At 40.0% G+C, this 23,277-nt stretch overlaps 1 protein-coding gene across 2 annotated transcripts in view; it reads right to left on the bottom strand.

Moving 5' to 3' along the window:
- usp13 (ubiquitin specific peptidase 13) overlaps positions 1-23,277 on the bottom strand; it is a 105,619-nt gene that overhangs the window by 47,231 nt on the left and 35,111 nt on the right. For both annotated transcript variants that reach the window (XM_043702239.1, XM_043702240.1), the window contains exons 4-6: positions 13,816-13,937; positions 6,857-6,999; positions 5,411-5,595 (exon numbers count right to left, since the gene is read on the bottom strand). In XM_043702239.1, coding sequence (XP_043558174.1) covers positions 5,411-5,595; positions 6,857-6,999; positions 13,816-13,937 — 450 coding nt within the window. The remainder of the gene's footprint in view (positions 1-5,410; positions 5,596-6,856; positions 7,000-13,815; positions 13,938-23,277) is intronic.

Raw genomic sequence — 23,277 nt, 5'->3', positions numbered from 1 at the left:
AGTCTTTGTTGGATAGAAACTTCACAGTGCTGACAGATCACAAACCCTTAGTTGCTATTCTGGAATCAAAGTCTGACAGCATGGGGCTGCACGCCTCTGATTGTATGATAACAATATGGAATATTAGAGTTTGAAAGAGAATGCTAATGCACTGTAAGAGAATTTAAAAGTAGTGAAGATGCAAACTTAATGATTGGAGTAGCAGCTTACCATTTTCTAATTACACCAAGTAAGGTTGCAGCTGAAACTCAGGAAGTATCACAAAAAGTTGTTTTGCAGGTGCAGCAGGTAATTAAGAAGGCAAATGGAATATTGTCCTTCATTGCTGGAGGGATAGAGTTTAAAAACATGTAGGTTATGTGGCAGCTGTATAGGGTGTTGGTGAGGCCACATTTGGAGTACTGTGTCCATTTTGGTCACCCTACTTGAAAAAGAATGTAATAGCACTGGAGGGGGTGTAGAGGAGGTTAACTGGGTTGATTCAGGAATCGAGAGGACTGGCTTATGAGGAGAGATTGAGTAGAGTGGGACTATACTCATTGGAATTTAGTAGAATGGGGGGGTGGTCTTGTAGAAACATATTAAATTATGAAGGGAATAGATATGGTAGAAGCAGGACAGTTGTTGCCACTGGCAGGTGAAACTAGATCGAGCTTCAAAATAAGGGGGAACAGATTTTGGACTGAGTTGAGGAGGAACTTCTTCACTCAGAGGGTTGTGAATCTGTGGAATTCCCTCAATGAGGTAGCAGTTGAGGCTACCTGATAGAGGTAATGTTATTAATATTTTTAAGGCAAAGATAGATTTTTGAACAGTAAAAAATTAAAGGTGATGGTGAAAGAGGGGTTAAGTGGAGATAAGTCCACAAAAAAGATAAGTTACGAATAGTGGAGCCGGCTTAATGCATCAGATGGCCTACCCCTCCTCCTATTTCTTATGTTGTGTTCTTAGGGACTCATGTTGAAGAGAATCTCCAAACCGATACTGAATAGATGAAGAGAAATTGACTGGTGTAGAGATATGGAACAGAAACCATTCCACAATCATAGCTATGAGTCACTTTGTAAGCAGTGCCACATCACATGGGGTCACAGACTGGTAGTATCTAGTTAGTTGGGAGAAGGGATTCTGGCCAAACACCACACTGAACATACAGGAGCAGTCAATATGAAACCCATAGCAAAAGATTTAATTTATTGGACTGATTTGGATCATGACCTGGAATCACTGGTAAGCAAATGCACTCATTTCCAAAAATGTAAAAATGAGCTACCAAAAATACTTCAGAGTCGTGATCATGGCTAACTCGACCAATTCAAAGCATTCATGTAGACTTTCGTGAAAAGAAAAATTACAATGACAATTCTCATGGACCAGACCAAACCCCTTCAAAACATATCCAGGAGGTGCTTTAGACGCTAACTTTGATCATTTTTTTAAGAGGGAAGTGTAAGGTGCTGCATTCCAGATGTGATTTGATTAGTCAAACTACTAGACTTTAAGCAAAACAACTTTATTTTTACACTCTAGTTAGAACAAACAAAAAAATTGCCATAATTTTAACTCTATCAAAATACTTAACAAATGATATCTTATTTAACTGCTACTCATGAACTGTTCCAATATAGCAGCATTCTTTAAACCCACACACAGAAGCTGCTGGAAAAACTCAGCAGGTCCGACAGCATCTGTGATGAGAAATCAGAGTTAACGTTTCAGGTCCGGTGACCCTTCCTCAGAACGCAGCAGCTTCAATTCCAAAAAACCCAACTTCAACAGCTGAAAGCAAAAACTAAAACCCTGGGTCTGTGACAGCCTGATTCCAGTCACTCATGCTTCTTTTGTTTATTTTTTTAAAAACCTGAAGCTTTTTACTCTGCTTTCCATGGAGCAGACACCTCGGCATCAAATTTACAACAGCCCTCATCATGAGAAACAGGACAGAACAAATTCCTCCTTAAGGCACATATCATCAAACAGTTTAGTGAAGTGCATCAAAATAAAGCATGAGTCCAAACAGCAACTTCTAATGAAGAACAGACAAGCTCAAGTTTAGGTTGAATGTGAGAGGGGTGAGATTTAAAAGGGATCTGAGAGGTAATCTTTTCACACAGAGAGTGGTGTGTGTATGGAAGGGCTGCCAGAGGGAGTGGTGGAGGCGGGTTTAATTACAACATTTAAAAGGCATCTGGATACGTACATGAACAGGAAGGGTTTAGAGGCATACGGGCCAAATGCTGGCAAATGGGAATAGGTCAGATTGGGATGTCTGGTCAGCACAGATGAGTTGGACTGAAGGGTCTGTTTCCATACTGTATGACTCTAGAACTCTATTTATCATCATGGATTACCTGAGGAGCTTGCGTTAGATATGAGCCCCCATTTCAATCTGCTGCATTCCAAAATTTCATCAAGTAAAATAGTATCAAACATATTTTCATTCATCCTTATCATCTGGCATTGTCAGCTGAAAGATCTATCAGGATAGTTCAAAAAGTATTTAGGAAACAAACACTGTATGGGCGTTGAAAACTGAGTATGAAACAACTAATTTTCTGGTGAAGTACAGAACTCCAAACACCACCAAACATAGCTTCTGATAAGGCAAAAGTTTAGGAACACGTCTGAGTCTGAGTACAAACTTTACTGTCAAAGGGGACCATAAATGGTTCTATCAAAACATCAGTTCAATGCAAAGAAAAAGTAATTCTCTTTCAGTCAAGCATCTGTGTGTTCTGAAACCCCAAACCCTCTTCTCTCCACACAGTGCATAAGCAATGCCAGTGGCATATGGGAAATGGAGAAGGTAGCTGAGCATCTAAAATATGCTGGATTGAAATTGACAGAAAAGTGAGAAATATGAATCTTCCTGATTCCAGCTAAAAATAAATGAAAATATGAGTACAATCTATGTACCATGAGCTCATGCCAAAATTTAAACCAGATTGGACTTCAGTATGAAGGACAGATTTCTAATAAAGAAATTAATATGGACAAATTTCTAACAAAGTTATACAATCTATCTAGGCAGGTAGATCAAAACATTGAGCAACCACAATCATCTACTGTATCAATCCGTGAGTTAATAACAGATCAAGTAGAATGTATAGTCCAAGATGAGGTGCTCTGTCTGTGTGAACATGTAGAGCTAAACATTGACATATTAGCTCCTGGCACTTGGAGTAGTTCAACAGTTGGAAAGAAACAGGTCCTGTCATGTGAGATGGAAATATTTAACAGGCATCTCACATCTCAAAATGGGCATATGAAAGATCTACTGACTGCATTAGCCCAGTAACACAGGAACAGGTGTAGGCCACTCAATCTCTCAAATCTGTTCTGCCATTCAGTGAGATCATGATTGATCACCAACGCATATTGACCACATTGACTTTATACCTTTGCCTCTCCAAGATAAATTGATCTCAGACTTAAAAGTTTTTAATATCTATTGCTTTTTGTGGTGAATACTCTACACTTCTACCATCCTTTGCACAAAGATGCTTCCTCATCTATTTCCTTCCACTACCAGAAGGTTACTATCCATCTGATGAAGTGATATCGACCTGAAACATTAACTCTTGATGATGCATGACCTGCTGAGCCCTTCCAGTATTTTCTAGTTTTAATTATTTTACAAATCCAAGTTGGTTTTCTCTAAATAGCTTACATTTCTCTGTCATTCTTCCCTTAATTGCAAATTTCAATATCATTCAAATAACAGAATTTTGAACAATTTTATCCTTAGGTCTGTTATTTAAATAGACTGTTATAATGTGTATTTTCTTCATTTGACAAAAATGTTGAACTCTCATCATAACTTAAATTATTAATAGTAATTTTCTCATTTAAAGAATAAACAGACTGTTCCTCTTCAAAAGTTGTTTTCTGTACAATTTAGGAATGTAGAAGCAGGAGTAAATCAGAGTCAAAAGATGTGGTGCTGGAAAAGTAAATGCTGCCTGACCTGCTGTGCTTTTCCAGCACCACACTTTTTGACTCTGATCTCCAGCATCTGCAATCCTCACTTTCTCCTCAGCAGGAATAAATCACTCTACTCTTTGAGGTTGTTCTGCCATTCTTTAGTTTTAAGTATACATTTAAGTATAGTTTTAAGTATACATTCCTGCCTATCTCCATAACTCTGAAATCCTTGACTATCGAAAATCTACCAAACATTATCTTGAATAATTTCAATGACCTCATCTCCATTGTTTTGGAGAAAGAAAATTTGACAGATTAACAATTCACTGAGAGGAAGAAAATCTCATCTCTGTCCTATAAAGGATGATCTCTTATTTTGAAGCTGTGTTCTGTGTTCCAATTTTGCCCATAAGAGGAAACATCAAACATTAGTTATCCTTAGTAAGTCCCCTCAGAATCTTATATATTTCAATAAGATCATCACTCATTCTTCTAAACTGTGACAGGTAAAGTCTCAACTTGTTGAACATTTTTACATAAGTCCTTCATTCTTGGAACGACATGAATGCATTTCTTCTGAACTACTTCTAATGCCAATATATCCTTTTCCAAATAAGGAGACTGAAATAAGACATCCTCTGAATGTGGCCTCATCGAGACCATATATAGCCACAGGAAAACTTTGTTTCTATTGTATTCTATTTATTTTCAGAAATTTTGCATATTTCACGTTTTTTTTAGATTCTTGCATTACCAGTTTTTACAATTTCGATTTTGCTTTAAGCAAAAGAAAATGGAAACCCCAACTTGCATTTTCAGGAAATACAAAGAACAAAGAAAATTTACAGTCCAGGAACAGGCCCTTCGGCCCTCCAAGCCTGAGCCGATCCAAATGTACTGTCTGAACCTGTCGGTCAATTCCTAAGCATCTGTATCCCTCAGCTCCCCACCAACTCATGCATCTTAAATGAATCTACCGTGCCTGCCTCTACCACCTCTGCTGGCAACGCATTCCAAACGCCCACCACCCTCTGTATGAAGTTCTTGCCGCGTGTATCCCTCTTAAACATTCCACCTCTCACCTTGAAAGCATGACCTCTCATTATTGAATCCTTCACCCTGGGAAAAAGCTTGTCTCTATCCACCCTGTCTATACCCTTCATGATTTTGTAAACCTAAAATCAGGTCCCCCCTCAATCTCCTTTTTTCTAGTGAAAATAAACCTAACCTACTCAACCTCTCTTCACAGCTAGCACCTTCCATACCAGGCAACATCCTCGTAAACCTTCTCTGCACCCTCTCCAAAGCGTCCAATTCCTTTTGGTAATGTGGCGCCCAGAACTGTACACAGTATTCTAAATGCAGTAGAACCAATTCAGAGAATTCAAAAGGTGTCATTTTAGAATCAGTGCCAGTAGCAATAAGATTATTATTTAATAGACCAGATCATCAATTTACATCTCGTTATTTAAAAGAATGAACTAACCTGCGCCATCTGGAGTGATGGTTCCTAATTTAACTGCCAAAGGGTAACCTGTCTCACGGTAATGTTGGAGAGCATGTCCATTTCCACCACTGCCGTCAAAGAACCATTTCCCACATAATATGGTGCCATCTGTCAGATTTAGCCAAAGATTCTCCCTCAGGTCACACCAGGCACATTTCCAGCCACTGTGACAAATTGTGAAAGGATAAGAAATATCAGTAATCAGTCCTTGCTTTTCCAAATACATGCAAATGACAACACGCTGATGTAAGCAACACTGTATGTTCTCACTTCATAAATAAAGTCAGTGGTTTGGAAAATATGTTCAACAATAGGACAGTTCTGCAGCAGTGCCATTCCCAGATCCATCAATCACTTTGGAACATTCCATCATGGCCAATCAGGAATTAAAAAATTTAATGAGGACTATGAAACCATTGTTGATTTTTGGAAAAAAACATCTGATTCAATAATGTTCTTGAGGGAAGGAACCTGGTCTGGCCTACATAGTTACAGTAGCCTTTGTAGCCTCCAGAGCTATTAAATGCCCTCTGCTATTATGGATGGACAAAATGTGCTGGTGTGGCCAGTGACCCACATTCCAAGAATGAATAAAATATAAATTAGAGGCAATTATCAGTCCACAAAAATATATCATGCATAGAGTTGATAAGTAGCATAATAATACCTATGAATGAGAAAGTGGTGACAAAATATATTCTATTTCATAATTTAAAAACATTTCAATTATATCATGTACAGTAACCCCTTCCTCAGAAATATTGAGGAAAAGCTAAGGAAGAAATAGCAGGTTGGTAGTGCCACAATCAAATGCTGTACAAAGTGCTATTTAAACATGATTTGGCTGGTGTCAGAAATTCAAATGCACAACTGCACTCCAAAGACTTGAGCACAAAACATATCTTGTACAGCACTCTCAGTAATGCCGTTAACTGGATGTGCAAATGAACCAGGGTCCCTTACTCCCTCAGAGATATATGCAAAAGATCCTTTAATATTTTTCAAAGAGAAGTGCTGTCTTAGGCATTCTTTATTTCTCAATCAGGATCGTTTAGATTAGCTTTTCTTACCATAGTATATTTATAAAATCTTGCTGTGCTGACATTACCTATTGGATCTTCCTGTGTTAATAACAGTGTCCATACTTCAAAACTACTTAATTGGCTGGTAAGCCTTTTGAGTTGTTCCATTGGTCAAAACATATTTTTTTTGTCAAATAATCTAGTTATGAAACAAGGTGAACAAAACTCTCTGGGGACAACAAGGAAGTATTATGAATTCTAAATGTTATCATATTTCATCTTGTCACATTTCATGAAAAGTTATTTTAAAAATTATGATTTCATATCTGAACAGTACTCAGAACAAATGAAAATGAAGACTGGCTCATTCACAGCTCATGTTTAAGGTAGGTAAGGTGTTGACCTGGGTGGAATACGGACTCCATTATCCAGTTGTTGAAGATTATTCTCATGTTTTGAGTCTTTAAGTTCCTCTTCCCATGATTCGGAATCCTGTTTTTCAAATGGAGACCTTGCAGCTAGGACAGCATCACATGCTATTGTTACCTGGTGGGATGGGTATAAGAATAAGTCAAAATAATGACTCAATAAAGAGTCTCAAAATAAATTCACAACCTTTTATGACCAACTTCAAAGATTTTTTTTTGGAACTCTGTCAGAGGCTACTTTCCAAGATAATATATCAAGACAACTTAAGAAAAGGGTTTCTTTTTAGCAATGCACCTGTTCAAAATCACCATTTTGACACTGTTGAGCCTCCACGTCCACTGAGACTATCTATATTATAGTGTTCAGTGTCTTTCAATATTCTATTCACTGCTGGTTTATTTTAAACGCTGCAGTTGTCACAGATACTGAGACTAGTTATAATGATACCATACAATCAGAATGGGTTCAGATATGTCTGGTAAGCTCAATAGTTAGTATGCTGCAGTTAATTTCAGTTTTCCTTTGGAGCACACTAAAATCAAACTCAGAATTCACACTTCACAGAAGCCTCTGGAAAACTATTGTATTTAAGGTTAGTTACTGGTTTCTCAGGTTCCTAAATGATGCTTACAGTGGAGTTCTGACAATGTTTAATCTTGGTCTCCTATTGTCCATGGTTATACAGTAACATATGCTAGAAAGAACATGAATAGAACAGAATTGCATTCACTTCCCATGCTCCAAATCAGCAAACAACCTCCATCCACCTTATTTTTCATTTACAATGAACAGGTCATTAGTGTTGGAATGACAAATAAAAATGGAAATATCACAGATATTTTTCTGATGCTTTGCATTAATATGCAGGACGCATATTTAGGCAACACAAATTAATGTTACATGCAGGTCATGAACCCTCTATTCTGCAGGACAGGTCCCCAGTTTTCTATCTTGCCACAATGAATGTTAAATCTAAGTATGTAATTTCTGATTTAACAATTTGTTCTGAATTACTTACATAATTTCCAGAACAAATGTCTTTCATAGTAACTGACACAGAATAAAAACAGCTGTACATCGTTTTGTGGAAAATAATTATCTTTTCATTTTTTCTCTGCTAGCAAAGGTGCAGCGAAAATAAGTTTATTGGCTGACACACTATGGAAAGCATTGGTCATATACTCAGACCAGTTAGAGGATGCTGTGAAGAAACATTGTAATTTCAATCACATCAAGCTAATAAAAGGTAAACAAATAAAGTTTGTGAGAAGATTTGTAGCTCGGGTGCTTGTTGTTGTGGTTCTGCAGATTTCTCCAGCTTCCTCATTTCCCCTCCCCCCACCTTATCTCAGTCCCAACCCTCGGACTCAGCACCGCCTTCTTGACCTGCAATCTTCTTCCCGACCTCTCCGCCCCCACCCCCTCTCCAGCCTATCACCCTCACCTTAACCTCCTTCCACCTATCGCATTCCCAATGCCCCTCCTCCAAGTCCCTCCTCCCTACCTTTTATCTTAGCCTGCTTGGCACACCTTCCTCATTCCTGAAGAAAGGCTTATGCCCGAAACGTCGATTCTCCTGCTCCTTGGATGCTGCCTGACCTGCTGCGCTTTTCCAGCAACACATTTTTCAGCTCTGATCTCCAGCATCTGCAGTCCTCACTTTCTCCTATGCTAAATTGTCGTAAACTGAATGGCTACCATGGCAAAGCCCACTCACGCCTTATACTGAGATTCACCTTCCTTTGCTAAACAAACTCATTAGTTTGCAGCTAAGTGAATAGATTGCATTACTATCAGAACATAGCAGATGTGCTTCAACAGAATGTTTTATTTTGGAGATAGAATGGAAAAGGATGTAAACAAATGATGACTGACTCAAGTTGTCTATCAGTTTTAAACAACTCTGTTAAATATGACCCAACACAAATTGATTCAGCATACATATTAATGTCATCCATAGTTCAGCTGGAACCTCTGATTCAGAAGAATCTGTGTTTGAGTCTACTTTGGCACAGAAAGCAAGAGAGGCATGCTAGTGCAGTACTGTGAGGGTGCTGTACTGTTGGAGGGGCCAACTTTCAGAGGAAATGTTAAAATGAGAGTCTTTCACCTCTCATATGCGGATATAAAAGATCCCATGGCACTTTTCTAAAGGAGAACAGAGGAATTATCCTTAGAATCCTCACAAACAGTTATCCCTCAATCAACATCAAAAGGAAAAGATTGTTCACACTCCACCACATTGCTGTTTGTCGGAACTTGTGGTGCGCCATTGGCTTCTGCCTTTCTCACATTTCACACACTTCAAAAGTAATTAATTGGCAGTAAAGTGCTTTGAAATGTTGGTACTTCTGCAAGCTTTTATATAAATACAAGTCTTTATTTCTAAAGTATTTTATTTAAAACCTAAATTTATTTTACTATATTTAATCTCACATTATTTGTTATAGATTTAAGGTAAGAGGGGAAAGATTTAAAAGGGACATAAGGGGCAAGTTTTTCATGCAGACGGTGGTGCATATATTGATGGAAGTGGTGGAGGTTGGTAAAATTACAACACTCAAAAGGCATCTGGATGGGTATATGAATAAGAAGAGTTTAGAATGGGACTAGATTTATTTAGGATATCCGGTCGGCATGGCCGAGTTGGACAAAAGGGTCTGTTTCCATGTTGTACATCTCTATGACTCTAAAAGACATTTCCGTACATATTGACAACAAATTTAAGCCTTTAAAACAACGGCACAAATTAAAATTTTGCAGATAGTTAATGAAAGGCAATGAGGAATTTACAAGAGCTAGGGGTGTGATGGATGGCAGCTGTAGGAAGGAAGAAGCAAACCACAGATACAGTCAGGCAGGTGGGTTACTACTAGGAAAGGTAGGAGAGGGTGGCAGGTCCCACAGGAATCTCCTGTGGTTACTCCCATCCTAAACAAGTATGCTGTTTTGGAAAATGTAGGGGGTGATGGACTCTCAGGGGAATGTAGCAAAGATTTCTGCTACTGAGACTGTCTCTAATGTAGCAAGGGGTATATTAGGTTCCAAGCAATCGATTCTGATAGGGACTCTCCAGTCAGAAGCACAGACAGATGTTTCTGCGGCCGACAGTGAGAAATCAAAATGGTGTGTTGCCTTCCTGGTGCCAGGATCAAGGATATCTTGGAGAATGTACAGAATATTCTTAAAGTGGGGAGGGACCAGCAGGAGGCTGTTGTATACATAGGAATTAATGACATAGGAAACCAAAAAGGGTGAGATTCTGAGAGGACAACATAGGAAATTAGGCAGGAATTTAAAAAGGAGGTCCTCGAGGGTAGTAATATCTGGATTAATCCCAGTGCCACAAGATAATGAGGATAAGAATAGGAGGATAGAGCAGATGAATGTGTGGCCAAGGAGCTGGTGCAGGGGAGAAGGATTCACATTTTTGGATTATTGGAATGTCTTCTGGGGTAGAAGTGACCTGTATAAGGAGGGTGGATTGCACCTGAATTGGAAGGGGACTAATATACTGGCAGGGAGATTTGCTAGAGCTGCTCGGGAGCATTTAAATTATTGGCAGGGGGTTTGGGATACAGAGAGATAGTGAAGAAAGAGATCAGTCTGAGACTGGTACAGTTGGGAAAAAGAGCAAGTCAAACAATCAGAGACAAAGCAGGGAGTGAGGTAAGACTGAAACTGAACTGCATTTATTCCAGTGCAAGAGACCTAAAAGACAGATCAAGTCAGAGCATGGTTGGGAACACAGGACTGGGATATCATAGTGATTATAAAGAGTTGGCTCAGGAATGCTTAATGTTCCAGGGTATAGATGTTACAGGAAGGATAGAAAGTGGGGGCCAGGGGAAAGAGAGGAAGGGGAGTGATGTTTTTCGAACATTTTGGATGTACTTAGGGAGAATATTCCTGGGAATATGTCCAAGGAGGTTATTTGGGTGGAACTGAAAAATAAGAAAGGGATGAAAGCCTTATTGGGAATGTACTATAGACCCACCAACAGTCAGCAGGAAATTGAGAAACAAATGTGTACGGAGATCTCACTTATCTGTAAGAATAACAGGGTAGTTATGGCAGGGGATTTTAATGTTCCAAACATGGACTGGGACTGCCACAGTGTTAAAGGCTTGGATAGAGAGGAATTTGTTCAGTGTGTACATAAAAGTTATGATTCAGTATGTGGATGTACCTACTAGAGAAGGTGCAAAACTTGACCTGCTCTTGGGAAATAAGGCAGGGCAGGTGACTGAGGTGTCAGTGGGGGAGCACTTTGGAACCATCAACCATAATTCTATTAGTTTTAAAATAGTGATGAAAAGGACAGACTGGATCTAAAAGCTAAAATTCTAAATTGAAGGAAGGCCAATTTTGACAGCATTAGGCAAGAGCTTGCAAAAGTTGATCGGGGGCAGATGTTCGCAGGTAAAGAGATGGCTGGAAAATGGGAAGCCTTCAAAAATGACATAATGAGAGTCCAGAGACAGTATGTTCCTGTTAGGGTAAAGGACATGGCTGGTAGATGTAGGGAATGCTGGATGACAAGAGAAATTGTGGTTTGGTCAAGAAAAGGAAGGAAGCATATGTCAGATATAACCAGCAGAAATCAGTGAATCCTTAGAAGAGTATAAAGGCAGTAAGAGGTATTCTTAAGAGGGAAATCAGGAGGGCAAAAAGGGGACATGAGATAACCTTGGCAGACAGGGTTAAGGAGAATCCAAAGGGATTCTACAAATACATTAAGGACAAAATAGTAACTAGGAGAGAATAGGTATCAGCAAGGCAGCCTATATGTGGAACTGCAGGAGATAGGAGATATACTAAATGAGTATTTAGCATCAGTGTTTACTGTGGAGAAGGACATCGATGATATAAACGTGGAAATAAATAGCAACATCTTGAAAAATGGCCATATTACACAGGAGGTGGTGCTGGACGGCTTAAAATGCGTAAAGGTGGATAAATCCCTGGGAATCATCAGGTGTACTGTGGAATTGTGGAAAGCTAAAAAAAAGTGAATGTTGAGCCCCTTACTAGGATATCTGTATCATCAAAAGCCACAGGTGAGGTGATGGAAGACTGGAGGTTGGTTAATGCGGGGCCACTATTTAAGAAAGATGGTAAGGAAAAGCCAAGGAACTATAGACCAGTGAGCCTGACATCGGTCATGGGCAAATTGTTCAAGGGAATCCTGTGGGACAGGATTTACATGTATTTGGAAAGGCAAGGACTGATTAGGGATAGTCAGCATGACTTTGTGTGGAGGAAATTGTGTCTCACAAACTTGACTGAGTTTTTTGAAGAAGTAACGCGGAGGATTGATGAGGGCAGAGCAGTGGATACGATCTATATAGACTTCAGTGAGGCATTCAACAAGGTTCTAGGAGAAAGTGAGGACTGCAGATGCTGGAGATCAGAGCTGAAAATGTGTTGCTGAAAAAGCGCAGCACGTCAGGCAGCATCCAAGGAGCAGGAGAATCATTCCTGAAGAAGGGCTCATGCCCGAAACGTCGATTCTCCTGCTCCTTGGATGCTGCCTGACCTGCTGCGCTTTTCCAGCAACACATTTTCAATTCAACAAGGTTCCCCATGGTAGACTGGTTAGATCACACAGAAATATAGGGAGAACCAGCCACTTGGATACAGAACTGGCTCAAAGATAAGAAGACAGAGAGTGGTGGTGAAGGATTGCTTTTCAGACTGGAAGCATGTGACCAACAGTGTGTTACAAGGATCGATGCTGGGGCACTGCTTTTCATTATTTATATAAATGATTTGGATGTAAACATTGGAGATATAGTTAGTAAGTTTGCAGATGACACCAAAATTGAAGGTATAGTGGACAGCGAAGAAGGTGACCTCAGAGTACAATGGGATCTTGATCAGTTGGGCCAATGGGCAGATGAAGTTTAATTTCGATAAATGTGAGGTGCTACATTTTGGAAAGGCAAATCAGGGCAGGAGTTATACACTTAATAATAAGGGCGTGGGGAGTGTTGCTGAAGAAAGGGAACTTGGAGTGCAGGTTAATAGTTCCCTGAAAATGGAGTTGCAGGTAGATAGGATAGTGAAGACGATGTTTGGTATGCTTGCCTTTATTGGTCAGTGCATTGAGTATAGGCGTTGGGAGGTTATGTTGTGGCTGTACAGAACATTGATTAGGCCACTTTTTGAATACTGCATGCAATTCTGGTCTCCCTGCTTTGGAAAGATTTTGTGAAACTTGAAAGGGTTCAGAAAAACATTTACAAGGATGTTGCCAAGGTTGGAGGGTTTGAGCTATAAGAAGACGCTGAATAGGCTGGGACTATCTTCTCTGGAGCATCAGAGGCAGAGGGGAAGCCTTTTAGAGGTTCATAAAATCTTGAGGGGCATGGATAGGGTAAATAGGCAGCTCTTTTCCCCAGGGTGGGTAAGTCCAAAACTAGAGGGCATAGCTTTAAGGTGGGAGGGAAATTATTTAAAAGGGACCCAAGGAGCAACGTTTTAACCCAGAGGGTGGTGTGTGTATGGAATGAGGTGCCAGAGGAAGTGGTGGAGCTTGGCACAATTACAACATTTACAAGGCATCTGGATGGGTATATGAATAGGAAAGGTTTAGAGGGATATGGGCCAAATGCTGGCAAATGGGACTAGATTAATTTAGGATATCTGATCGGCATGGACAAGTTGGACCGAAGGGTCTGTCTCTGTGCTGCACAGCCCTATGACTCTAAATCCATAGTCAAATCATAAAAAGAAACTTAGGTAACTTTGACTTGTGTATGAAAAATTGTTCCCTTTAATTATGTATCACATTTTTTGTTGCTATTAATATCTCTGCTATAACAGGATCAGCATGTTGAGGCTAAAAAGGGTAGTCTTTCTCCTCTCTATCCCAAATGCTTGAGACTGTAAAGAGATAAACAATAGATGCTGCTGCACAAACTCACTGACCAGTGCTGGCAACTCCTCTATGTTTGGCAAAGGAATTTCATAGTGGTCAGGAAATATAACAAGTTTAGCTTCATCTTCATATTCATAATCTTCATTGTTGAGGTCTTCATTCTTCTCCAGTTCTAAGAAAAAAAAACAAGATTAAAACAAAACTAATGCATTTCTGATTATTCATTTATTCAACCCAACATTTTACAAGGAGGGCTCTACATGCCTTCTCACTTCATTTAAATTTATTACAAAAAGTGGATGACACTTCAATCCAGAAAAATTATAATGACACAAGAATAGAATAGGGCAATTTATTCCATCAGCATTCATCCCATTATTTCTGTAATCTCTGACCAAAACCTGAATGCAGGAGATAAAGACTCAAACACCATGCAATTTTAGTGTGCATGGCCATTGAAAGACAGGAGTAAATTTGCAATGTAATTGATATGGAAAATCATGTCAAAATAGAAATATCAAGAACTAGAACTATTGCTCGCAACATTCTGACTTTAATTTGTAGTTTAAATACCGCACCAGTTAAATCGATACAATAATTCCCTGCATTCCAATTCTCAATTATTTTCCAGAGTGTGGTGATATAGCAACATGGGACAAAAATAGCATTTGTTTCTGTCTGCAAATATTAATATTCAACATCTGCTGACATGTAATTGGTCACATAGGTATAAAGGAGGGTTTTTATGTCCTTTTGTCACAAGATATACCTCAATTCAACACTGCCACAAACAAGCTGGATTATCTTGCCATTTCTCCTCTCTTGCTGTCATTTATCAAACTTTAAAAGGTCTGATGGCCAGATAAGGAGTGGCAAACCAGCTCCACTTCTTTTAACGTTCTTGGATAGCCAAAACCATTTTTTTTTTAATCAGGCAGCCACACCTCACTACAATTGAAAGGTAGTTTACTAGTTTACCTGAAATATTAAGGAGTTAATTTCAGGACTTCCTTGAGTGAAAGAAAGAGGAATTTTATTATTTCTTAATCCTAAGAAAATATGAAAGGCATAACATTAAGCCCACTCAAAAAGATAAGCATAAAGTTACAAAGGAGATAATGTCAAATACAAAAGGAAAGATAAAACAAATGCAGTTTAAAGGCCTTAGTGTGCCCTGGGAATGTAAATATGAGATTCCACTTGGTTAGAGGCGTCCTGGACCAGCATAGTATCTCTGAATATTACAGATATCTCAATTCTTTACATTCAGGTGTTTGCTCAATTTGTGTTGTCACCAGCTATTTTGTCCATTCTAAGCAAAAGCAAAAGGAGAACTTCTTCCAGCTCTGTGATAAGTCCATGTCCTCTGCTCTGCCAAACAGTCGTTTGAAATACAGCTCATTTCTGTATTCTAATATAATTGCTTCAAGCTGGATATGTGCAGGTGAATCCTTCATCTCCAATATTATTATACAAGTATAAACCATAATTAGGAATTGAGAGTTCATTCATACTGTTTCAGTCTCTTGAAAGAAGTGTTAATTTCAGTTCAGATTATTTTGTTTATTGTACATTGGTTTCCTGGAACTTGGCTCAACCTGTGGTCAGGTGATCATTGTAGTCATTTTTTAAGTCAGCATATTTCCTTTTTAAAACCATTTGTCCACATAAGTCCCAGGTTTTAAAATTAGATAATGGAAGTAGAAAATTAATAAACCATCCTTATCATGACAACTCCCCACCTCAAGGGAAACAAAACAATACCTCTCTCTTGGTTAAGGTGTACATTTCATTACAAGGTTTGGATGAAATAAGAATACAAACAAAAATGGAACAACAGCACAATCATTCAACACACATTCTCTCCATCCGAACAAGGTTCAAAATCCACTTTAGGTGCGGCCACTGTGTTGAAGGGCTGAATGGCCTACTCCTGTAACTATTTTCTATCTTTTTAACCTTGTTAATCATCTTAGCAATTTTCGGACCATGGCGCTATGTGATTTATTACTTTCCACTTTTGCTTCTTACCTTACTGTCTTTTGTTTCTATCTTCATATCCCCCTCCACTGTGTCCCTGTTCCGGGTCCAATACCCCAGCCTTCTCCTCTGAACCCTTAACAAGGCCAATTACATATTTATTCTGCAAGTAAACCTTAACCAGTAATACTGCTGTACATTTCCCATGATCCCTGTTGTCAGTACACTTGGATTTAACTTACTTTCAGGTGAGGAGTTCTTTTATTTACTCACTATCAATGTTTGTGCACACCCAGTTCAGAGACTACGAATTTATAGAGTCATAGAGATGTACAGCACAAAAACAGACCCTTCAGTCCAACTCATCCATGCCGACCAGATATCCCAACCCAATCTAATCCCACCTGTCAGAACCCAGCCCATATCCCTCCAAACCCTTCCCATTCATATACCCATCCAGATGCCTTTTAAATGTTGCAATTGCACTAGCCTCCACCACTTCCTCTGGCAGCTCATTCCACACACGTACCACCCTCTGCATGAAAGATTTGCCCCTTAGGTCTCTTGTATATCTTTCCCCTCTCACCCTACACCTATACCCTCTAGTTCTGGATTCTCCCACCCCAGGGAAAAGACTTTGCCTATTTATCCTATCAATGCTCCTCATAATTTTGTAAGCCTCTATAAGGTCACCCCTCAGCCTCCAACGCTCCAGGGAAAACAGCCCCAGCCTGTTCAGCCTCTCCCTGTTGCTCAGATCCTCCAACCCTGGCAACATCCTTGTAAATCTTTTCTAAACCCTTTCAAGTTTCACAACATCTTTCCAATAGGAGGAGACCAGAATTGCATACAATATTCCAACAATGGCCTAACCAATATTCTGTACCGCCACAATATGACCTCCCAAATCCTGTACTCAATACTCTGACCAATAAAGGAAAGCATACCAAACGCCGTCTTCACTATCCTATCTACCTGCGACTCCACTTTCAAGGAGCTATGAACCTGCACTCCAAGGTCTCTTTGTTCATAAACACTCCCTAGGATCTTACCATTAAGTGTATAAGTCCTGCTAAGATTTGCTTTCCCAAAATGCAGCACCTCACATTTATCTAAATTAAATTCCATCTGCCACTTCTCAGCCCATTGGCCCATCTGATCAAGATCCCGTTGAAAACTGAAGTAACCCTCTTCGCTGTCCACTACACCTCCAATTTTGGTGTCATCAGCAAACTTACTATTACCTCTTATGCTCACACCCAAATCACTTAAGTAAATGATGAAAAGTAGAGGACCCAGCACTGATCCTTTTGGCACTACAATGGTCACAGGCCTCCAGTCTGAAAAACAACTCTCCACCACCACCCTCTGTCTTCTACCTTTCAGCCAGTTCTGTATCCAAATGGCTAGGTCTCCCTGTATTCCATGAGATCTAACCTTGCTTACCAGTCTCCCATGGGGAACCTTGTCGAACGCCTTACTGAAGTCCATATAGATCAAATCTACTGCTCTGCCCTCATCAATTCTCTTTGTTACTTCTTCAAAAAGCTCAATCAAATTTGTGAGACATGATTTCCCACACATAAAGCCATGTTGACTATCCCTAAGCAGTCCTTGCTTTCCAAATACATGTACATCCTGACCCTCAGGATTCCCTCCTATAACTTGCCCACCACCGACGTCAGTCTCACCGCTCTATGGCTCCCTGGCTTGTCCTTACCACCCTTCTTAAACAGTGGCACCACGTTAGTCAACCTCCAGTCTTCCGGCACCTCACCTGTGACTATCGATGATACAAATATCCCAGAAAGAGGCCCAGCAATCACTTCTCTAGCTTCCCACAGAGTTCTAGGGTACACGTGATCAGGTCCTGGTGACATCCAGCACTTCCTCCTCTGTAATATGGACATTTTTCAAGATCTCACCATCTATTTCCCCACGTTCTATATCTTCTATATCCTTTTCCACAGTAAATACTGATGCAAAATACTCATTTAGTATCTGCTCCATCTTCTGTGGCTCCACACAAAGGCTGCCTTGCTGATCTTTGAGTGGGCCTATTCTCTCCCTAGTTACTCTTTTGTCCTTAATGTATTTGTAAAAACCCTTTGGATTTTCCTTAACTCTATTTGCCAAAGCTATCTCATGTCCCTTTTTTGCCCTCCTGATTTCCCTCTTAAATATACTCCTACTGCCTTTATACTCTAAGGATTCACTCGATCTATCTTGTCTATACCTTACATATGCTTCCTTCTTTTTCTTAATCAAAACCTCAATTTCTTTAGTCATCCAGCATTCCCTATACCTACCAGCCTTTCCTTTCACCCTGACAGAAATTTACTTTCTCTGGATTCTCACTATCTCATTCCTGAAGGTTTCCCATTTTCCAGCCGTGACCTGCCCTGCCTTATTTCCCAAGAGTAGGTCCAGTCTTGCACCTTCTCTGGTAGGTACATCCACATACTGAATCAGAAAATTTTCTTGTACACACTTAACAAACTCCTCTCCATCTAAACCCTTAACACTATGGCAGTACCAGTCTATGTTTGGAAAATTAAAATCCCCTACCATAACCACCCTATTATTATTACAGATAACTGAGATCTCCTTACAAATTTGTTTCTCAATTTCTTCTGACTATTAGGGGGTCTATAATACAATTCCAATAAGGTGATCATCCCTTTCTTTTTTCTCAGTTCCACCCAAATAACTTCCCTGGATGTATTTCCAGGAATATCCTCCCTCAGCACAGCTATAATGCTATCCCTTATCAAAAATGCCACTTCCCCTCCTCTCTTGCCTCCCTTTCTATCCTTCCTGTAGCATTTGTATCCTGGAACATTAAGCTGCCAGTCCTGAGCCATCTTTCTGTAATTGCTATGATACCCCAGTCCCATGTTCCTAATCATGCCCTGCATTCATCTGCCTTCCCTGTTAGGCCTCTTGCAATGAAGTAAATGCAGTTTAATTTATCAGTCCTACTTTGTTCTCTGCTTTGTCCCTGCCTGCCCTGACTGTTTGACTCACCTTTGTTCTCAACTGTACAAGTCTCAGATTGAAATCTTTCCTCACGAGCTCCCTGGGTCTCACAGTTTAAATCCTCCTGAGCAGCTCTAGCAAATCTCCCTGCCAATACATTAGTCCCCTTCCAATTTAGGTGCAATCCGTCCTTCTTGTACAAGTCACTTCTAACCCAAAACAGCTTCCAATGATCCAAAAATGTGAATCCTTCTCCCATTCACCAGCTCCTCAGCCATGCATTCATCTGCTCTATGCTCCTATTCCTGCCCTCACTAGCTCGTAGCACTGGGAGTAATCCAGATATTACTACTCTCCAGGACCTCCTTTTTAAATTCCTGCCTAACTTTCTGTAATCTCCCTTCAGAATCTCAACCTTTTCCCTTCCTATGTCATTGGTTCCAATGTGTACAATGACCTCCTACTGGTCCCTCTCCCCCTTGAGAACATTCTGCACCCTCTCTGAGACACCCTTGATCCTGGCATCATTTTGATTTTTCACTGCTAGCCACAGAAACATCTGTCTGTACCTTGGACTAGAGAGTCCCCAACACAATCGATTGCTTGGAACTTGACATGCCCCTCATTGCATTAGAGCCAGTCTCAATACCAGAAACTTGGCTGTTCGTACTACATACTCCTGAGTGTCCATCACCCCCTACATTTCCAAAAAGCATACTTGTTTGAAATGGGGATAGCCACAGAATATGCACTACCTGCCTAACTCTTTTATCCTTCCTGGAGTTAACCTATCTGTGTGACTGTATCTGAGACTTCCCTCCCTTCCTATAACTACCATCCATCACATCCCCTTGCTCTTGTGAATTCCTCATTGCCTCTAACTGCCTCTCCAACCGATCCATTCGATCTGATAGGATTCACAACCAACAGTATTTATTGCAGACATTATCCTCAGTAACCCGTAAACTCTCCCTAAACTCCCACATCCGAAAAGAAGCGCATATCACTCTACTAAGGGCCATTTTTGCTTCTTTCAGTCTACAGACCCAGAAAATAGCACTGTCATATTCCTCTATAAAACACTGCTCCAGGTTAAATTAATACTTATGGCTTATACTTTAAGTTTAATCAAGAGACATAGCTCAGTAAAACATATAATCAAGAAAGAACCCACTCTACTCACTACTGCAGACTTATTTTAAGGCCACGCTTAAAATCCACTTATCTGCTTCTGTGCTGTGACCTCTCCCAAACAGATTCCTCCAAGATCAGGTGTGAATTACACTTTTTAAATGTTCCCAGATGCACTCCGATGTCCAGCGATACATGAATTCAACATTCTCTCTCCTGCACTGTCCTCACCATGTGCTTCCTTTGTCTGTTCTTCTCCCTTTTAAAACTGCTGTTGTTTTGACATTCTTTTTTTCCAAAGTTCCAAAATAATACAACAGCATATAAAACTGTAATTGCTGCTCCTGGAATTTGAGGAAATCACCTCCAACACTTAAAATATCTCTAAGGAAGAGTCACTCGATCGGAAATGTTAACTCTGATTTCTCTTCACAGATGCTGCCAGACCTGCTGAACTTTTTAAGCAATTTCTATTTTTGTTTCTGATTTACAGCATCCGCAGTTCTTTCAGTTTTTAGTAATTGATCTCTGTTGTTTAAATAACAGATGGCGGTCATGGTTTCAATTGAATATAAACTCCTGACAGCTAGCCTTGTCGACAATAATGCCTGAGCAGACATTGACCCCTTTGATGCCACACACACTGGTTTTGTTGCTGGCCTTTCTGTGCTACCAGAACTAGCACCACCCCATTACACATCCAGATTTTCCACATTGGAAACAATCATTGCACAGTTTCCCACCCATGTCCCATTCAGATTATACTTTGTCTGTTGGACTGACCACTTTAAGTGCTGTGCTAAATGCTCAAAGAGATAAAGAAAGTACCTCTTTTTCGTTAAACATCAGCATTAAAAAAGCAAGCTTGAGTATCTCAGCCTTTAAGTTGGAGTTGGGTATGGTTGCCTCACCAGACGTGCCTTCATTAGGATTCTCAATTCTCACATTGAGCTGTTTCAATTTAAAAAAGGTTTAATGTTTTGAGTCCAATGACTGTTCTTCAGAATTAAAGTTCCAAAGAAAGTGTTTGGATTCAAAACATTAAGTCTACTCCTCTCTCCACAGATGCTGTCAGACCTGCTGAGTTTCTCCAGTACTTTTTGTTTTATTTTAGCCTGAGATTGCATAGTTAGCCACAGCAACAGCTGTGAACATTGCAGATAACTTTGTGTTCTTAGTGTTCAAAAATGTCTCCAATTTGTGCAGTCAATGATTGTTTTGTTCTCCTGAACGAAAGGAGAGAGAGAGAGAGTACACACAAAGGAAAGAATGAAAGAGAAGGCATATGAAAAAGAGAGCACACAATAGAGAGATACAACCTTTTTCAGTTCTGCTGTTGCAAATCCATCTCTTCCGCTCTGCCAAAGCTGTTGCTTCAAATACAGCTCATTTGTGACATTCCTGTGTCATTGGGGTCATTGTTTCCAACCTAGACAATTGCAGCTGACTCTTTCACATTCAATATGGGAAGCATACTGCAAATTAAATTAACCTGTGGTCAGGTGATAACTACGGCTATTTTCAAGTCAGAGACTTTCCTTTCTAAAATCAGTTCAGTCCACGGAAGCCCCAGAAGTAAAAATCAGATGATCGCTGTTAAAAATTGATAGTCCATATTTCATCACTATTGTGATAAAGGAAAGTAATAGTGGATTGGCACTTCACTTCACCTTGAGTCCTTGGCTCAAACTATCCAAGTCAATGGTTTACCATGAAATGAGTCAGATAACTCCAATCTACTCCTGAGTCACAACAGTCCATAGAAGAAAACTGTTCATAATTCAATGTAAAATTAACTAAAACTGGTATTTCTATGAAATACGTAGATATTTTAACCAACCTGTTCAGTGATATTATTGCACATCTCTGGAGCAGGATGGACTTAAGCCTAGGTCCCATTTCTCAGAGGAAGGAATACTACCACTGCATCGTAAGAGCTCTGTGTAAAATATATATCAGAAGAACAAAACCTTGTTTTGCATTCCATCTTACTTATCAATTCAGTCATATACATGAATGAAGGCTGGGCTTTTCTCATAATCAAAAAGTCTTACACGCAATTGCCAAACTATTATTGTTAGTCATGTTTCTATTGCCAACTCATTGGGAGGGCAAGAAATACATTTGACTTGATAATATGCAAAGATCACTCCCAAATGCTTAAAAGCAAGGTACATTACAATATTAGTCAGTGAGAACAGAGAAGATGGTAAAAGAGGGGGAGGTGTGGCATTGTTGGTCAAGGACAGTATTACAGTTGCAGAAAAGATGTTTGGGAACTCTTCAACTGAGGTAGTATGGGCTGAGGTTAGAAACAGGAAAGAAGAGGTCACCCTGTTGGGAGTTTTCTATAGGCCTCCGAATAGTTCCAGAGATGTAGCGGAAAGGATAGCAAAGATGATTCTTGATAGGAGTGAGAGAGACAGGGTAGTTGTCATGGGGGGCTTCAACTTTCCAATATTAACTGGGAACACTATAGTACGATTACTATAGATGGGTCAGTTTTGGTCCAGTGCGTGCAGGAGGGCTTCCTGACACAGTATGTCGACAGGCCAACAAGGGGCAAAGCCACATTAGATTTGGTACTAGGTAATGAGCCCGGCCAGGTGTTAGACTTGGACGTAGGTGAGCACTTTAGTGATAGCGATCACAATTCTGTTATGTTTACTTTAGTGATAGAAAGGGATAGGTGTATACCACTGGGCAAGAGTTACAGCTGGGGCAAAGGCAATTACGATGCGATTAGGCAAGATTTAGGAAGCATAGGATGGGGAAGGAAACTGCAGGGGATGGGCACATTAGAAATGTGGAGCTTATTCAAGGAAAAGCTCCTGTGTGTCCTAGATAAGTATGTACCTGTCAAGCAGGGAGGAAGCCGTAGAGTGAGGGAGCCATGGTTTACAGAGGAAGTGGAATCTCTGGTCAAGAGAAAGAAGAAGGCTATGTTAGGATGAGATGTGAAGGCTCAGTTAGGGTGCTTGAGGGTTACAAGGTAGCCAGGAAAGACTTAAAGAGAGAGCTCAGAAGAGCCAGGAGGAGACATGAGAAGTTGTTGGTGGATAAGATCAGGTTAACCCTAAGACTTTTTACAGGCATTTAAGGAATAAAAGAATGACGAGTGTAAGATCAGGGCCAATCAAGGATAGCAGTGGGAAGTTGTGTGTGGAGTCAGAGGAGATAGGGGAAGCACTTAATGAATATTTTTCGACAGTATTCACTCCAGAAAATGACAATGTTGTCGAGGAGAATACTGAGATACAGGCTACTAGACTAGGTGTGATTGAGGTTCACAAGGAAGAAGTATTAGAAATCCTGCAGAGTGTGAAAATAGATAAGCCCTCTGGGCCGGATGGGATTTATCCTAGGATCCTCTGGGAAGCCAGGGAGGAGATTGCCGAGCCTTTGGCATTGATCTTTAAATC

This window comes from Chiloscyllium plagiosum, chromosome 13 (assembly GCF_004010195.1).
Source record: "Chiloscyllium plagiosum isolate BGI_BamShark_2017 chromosome 13, ASM401019v2, whole genome shotgun sequence".
Taxonomy (NCBI): Eukaryota; Metazoa; Chordata; class Chondrichthyes; order Orectolobiformes; family Hemiscylliidae; genus Chiloscyllium; species Chiloscyllium plagiosum.
Note: the sequence above shows the minus strand (reverse complement) of the source record. Positions and strands in the feature narration are given on the sequence as shown.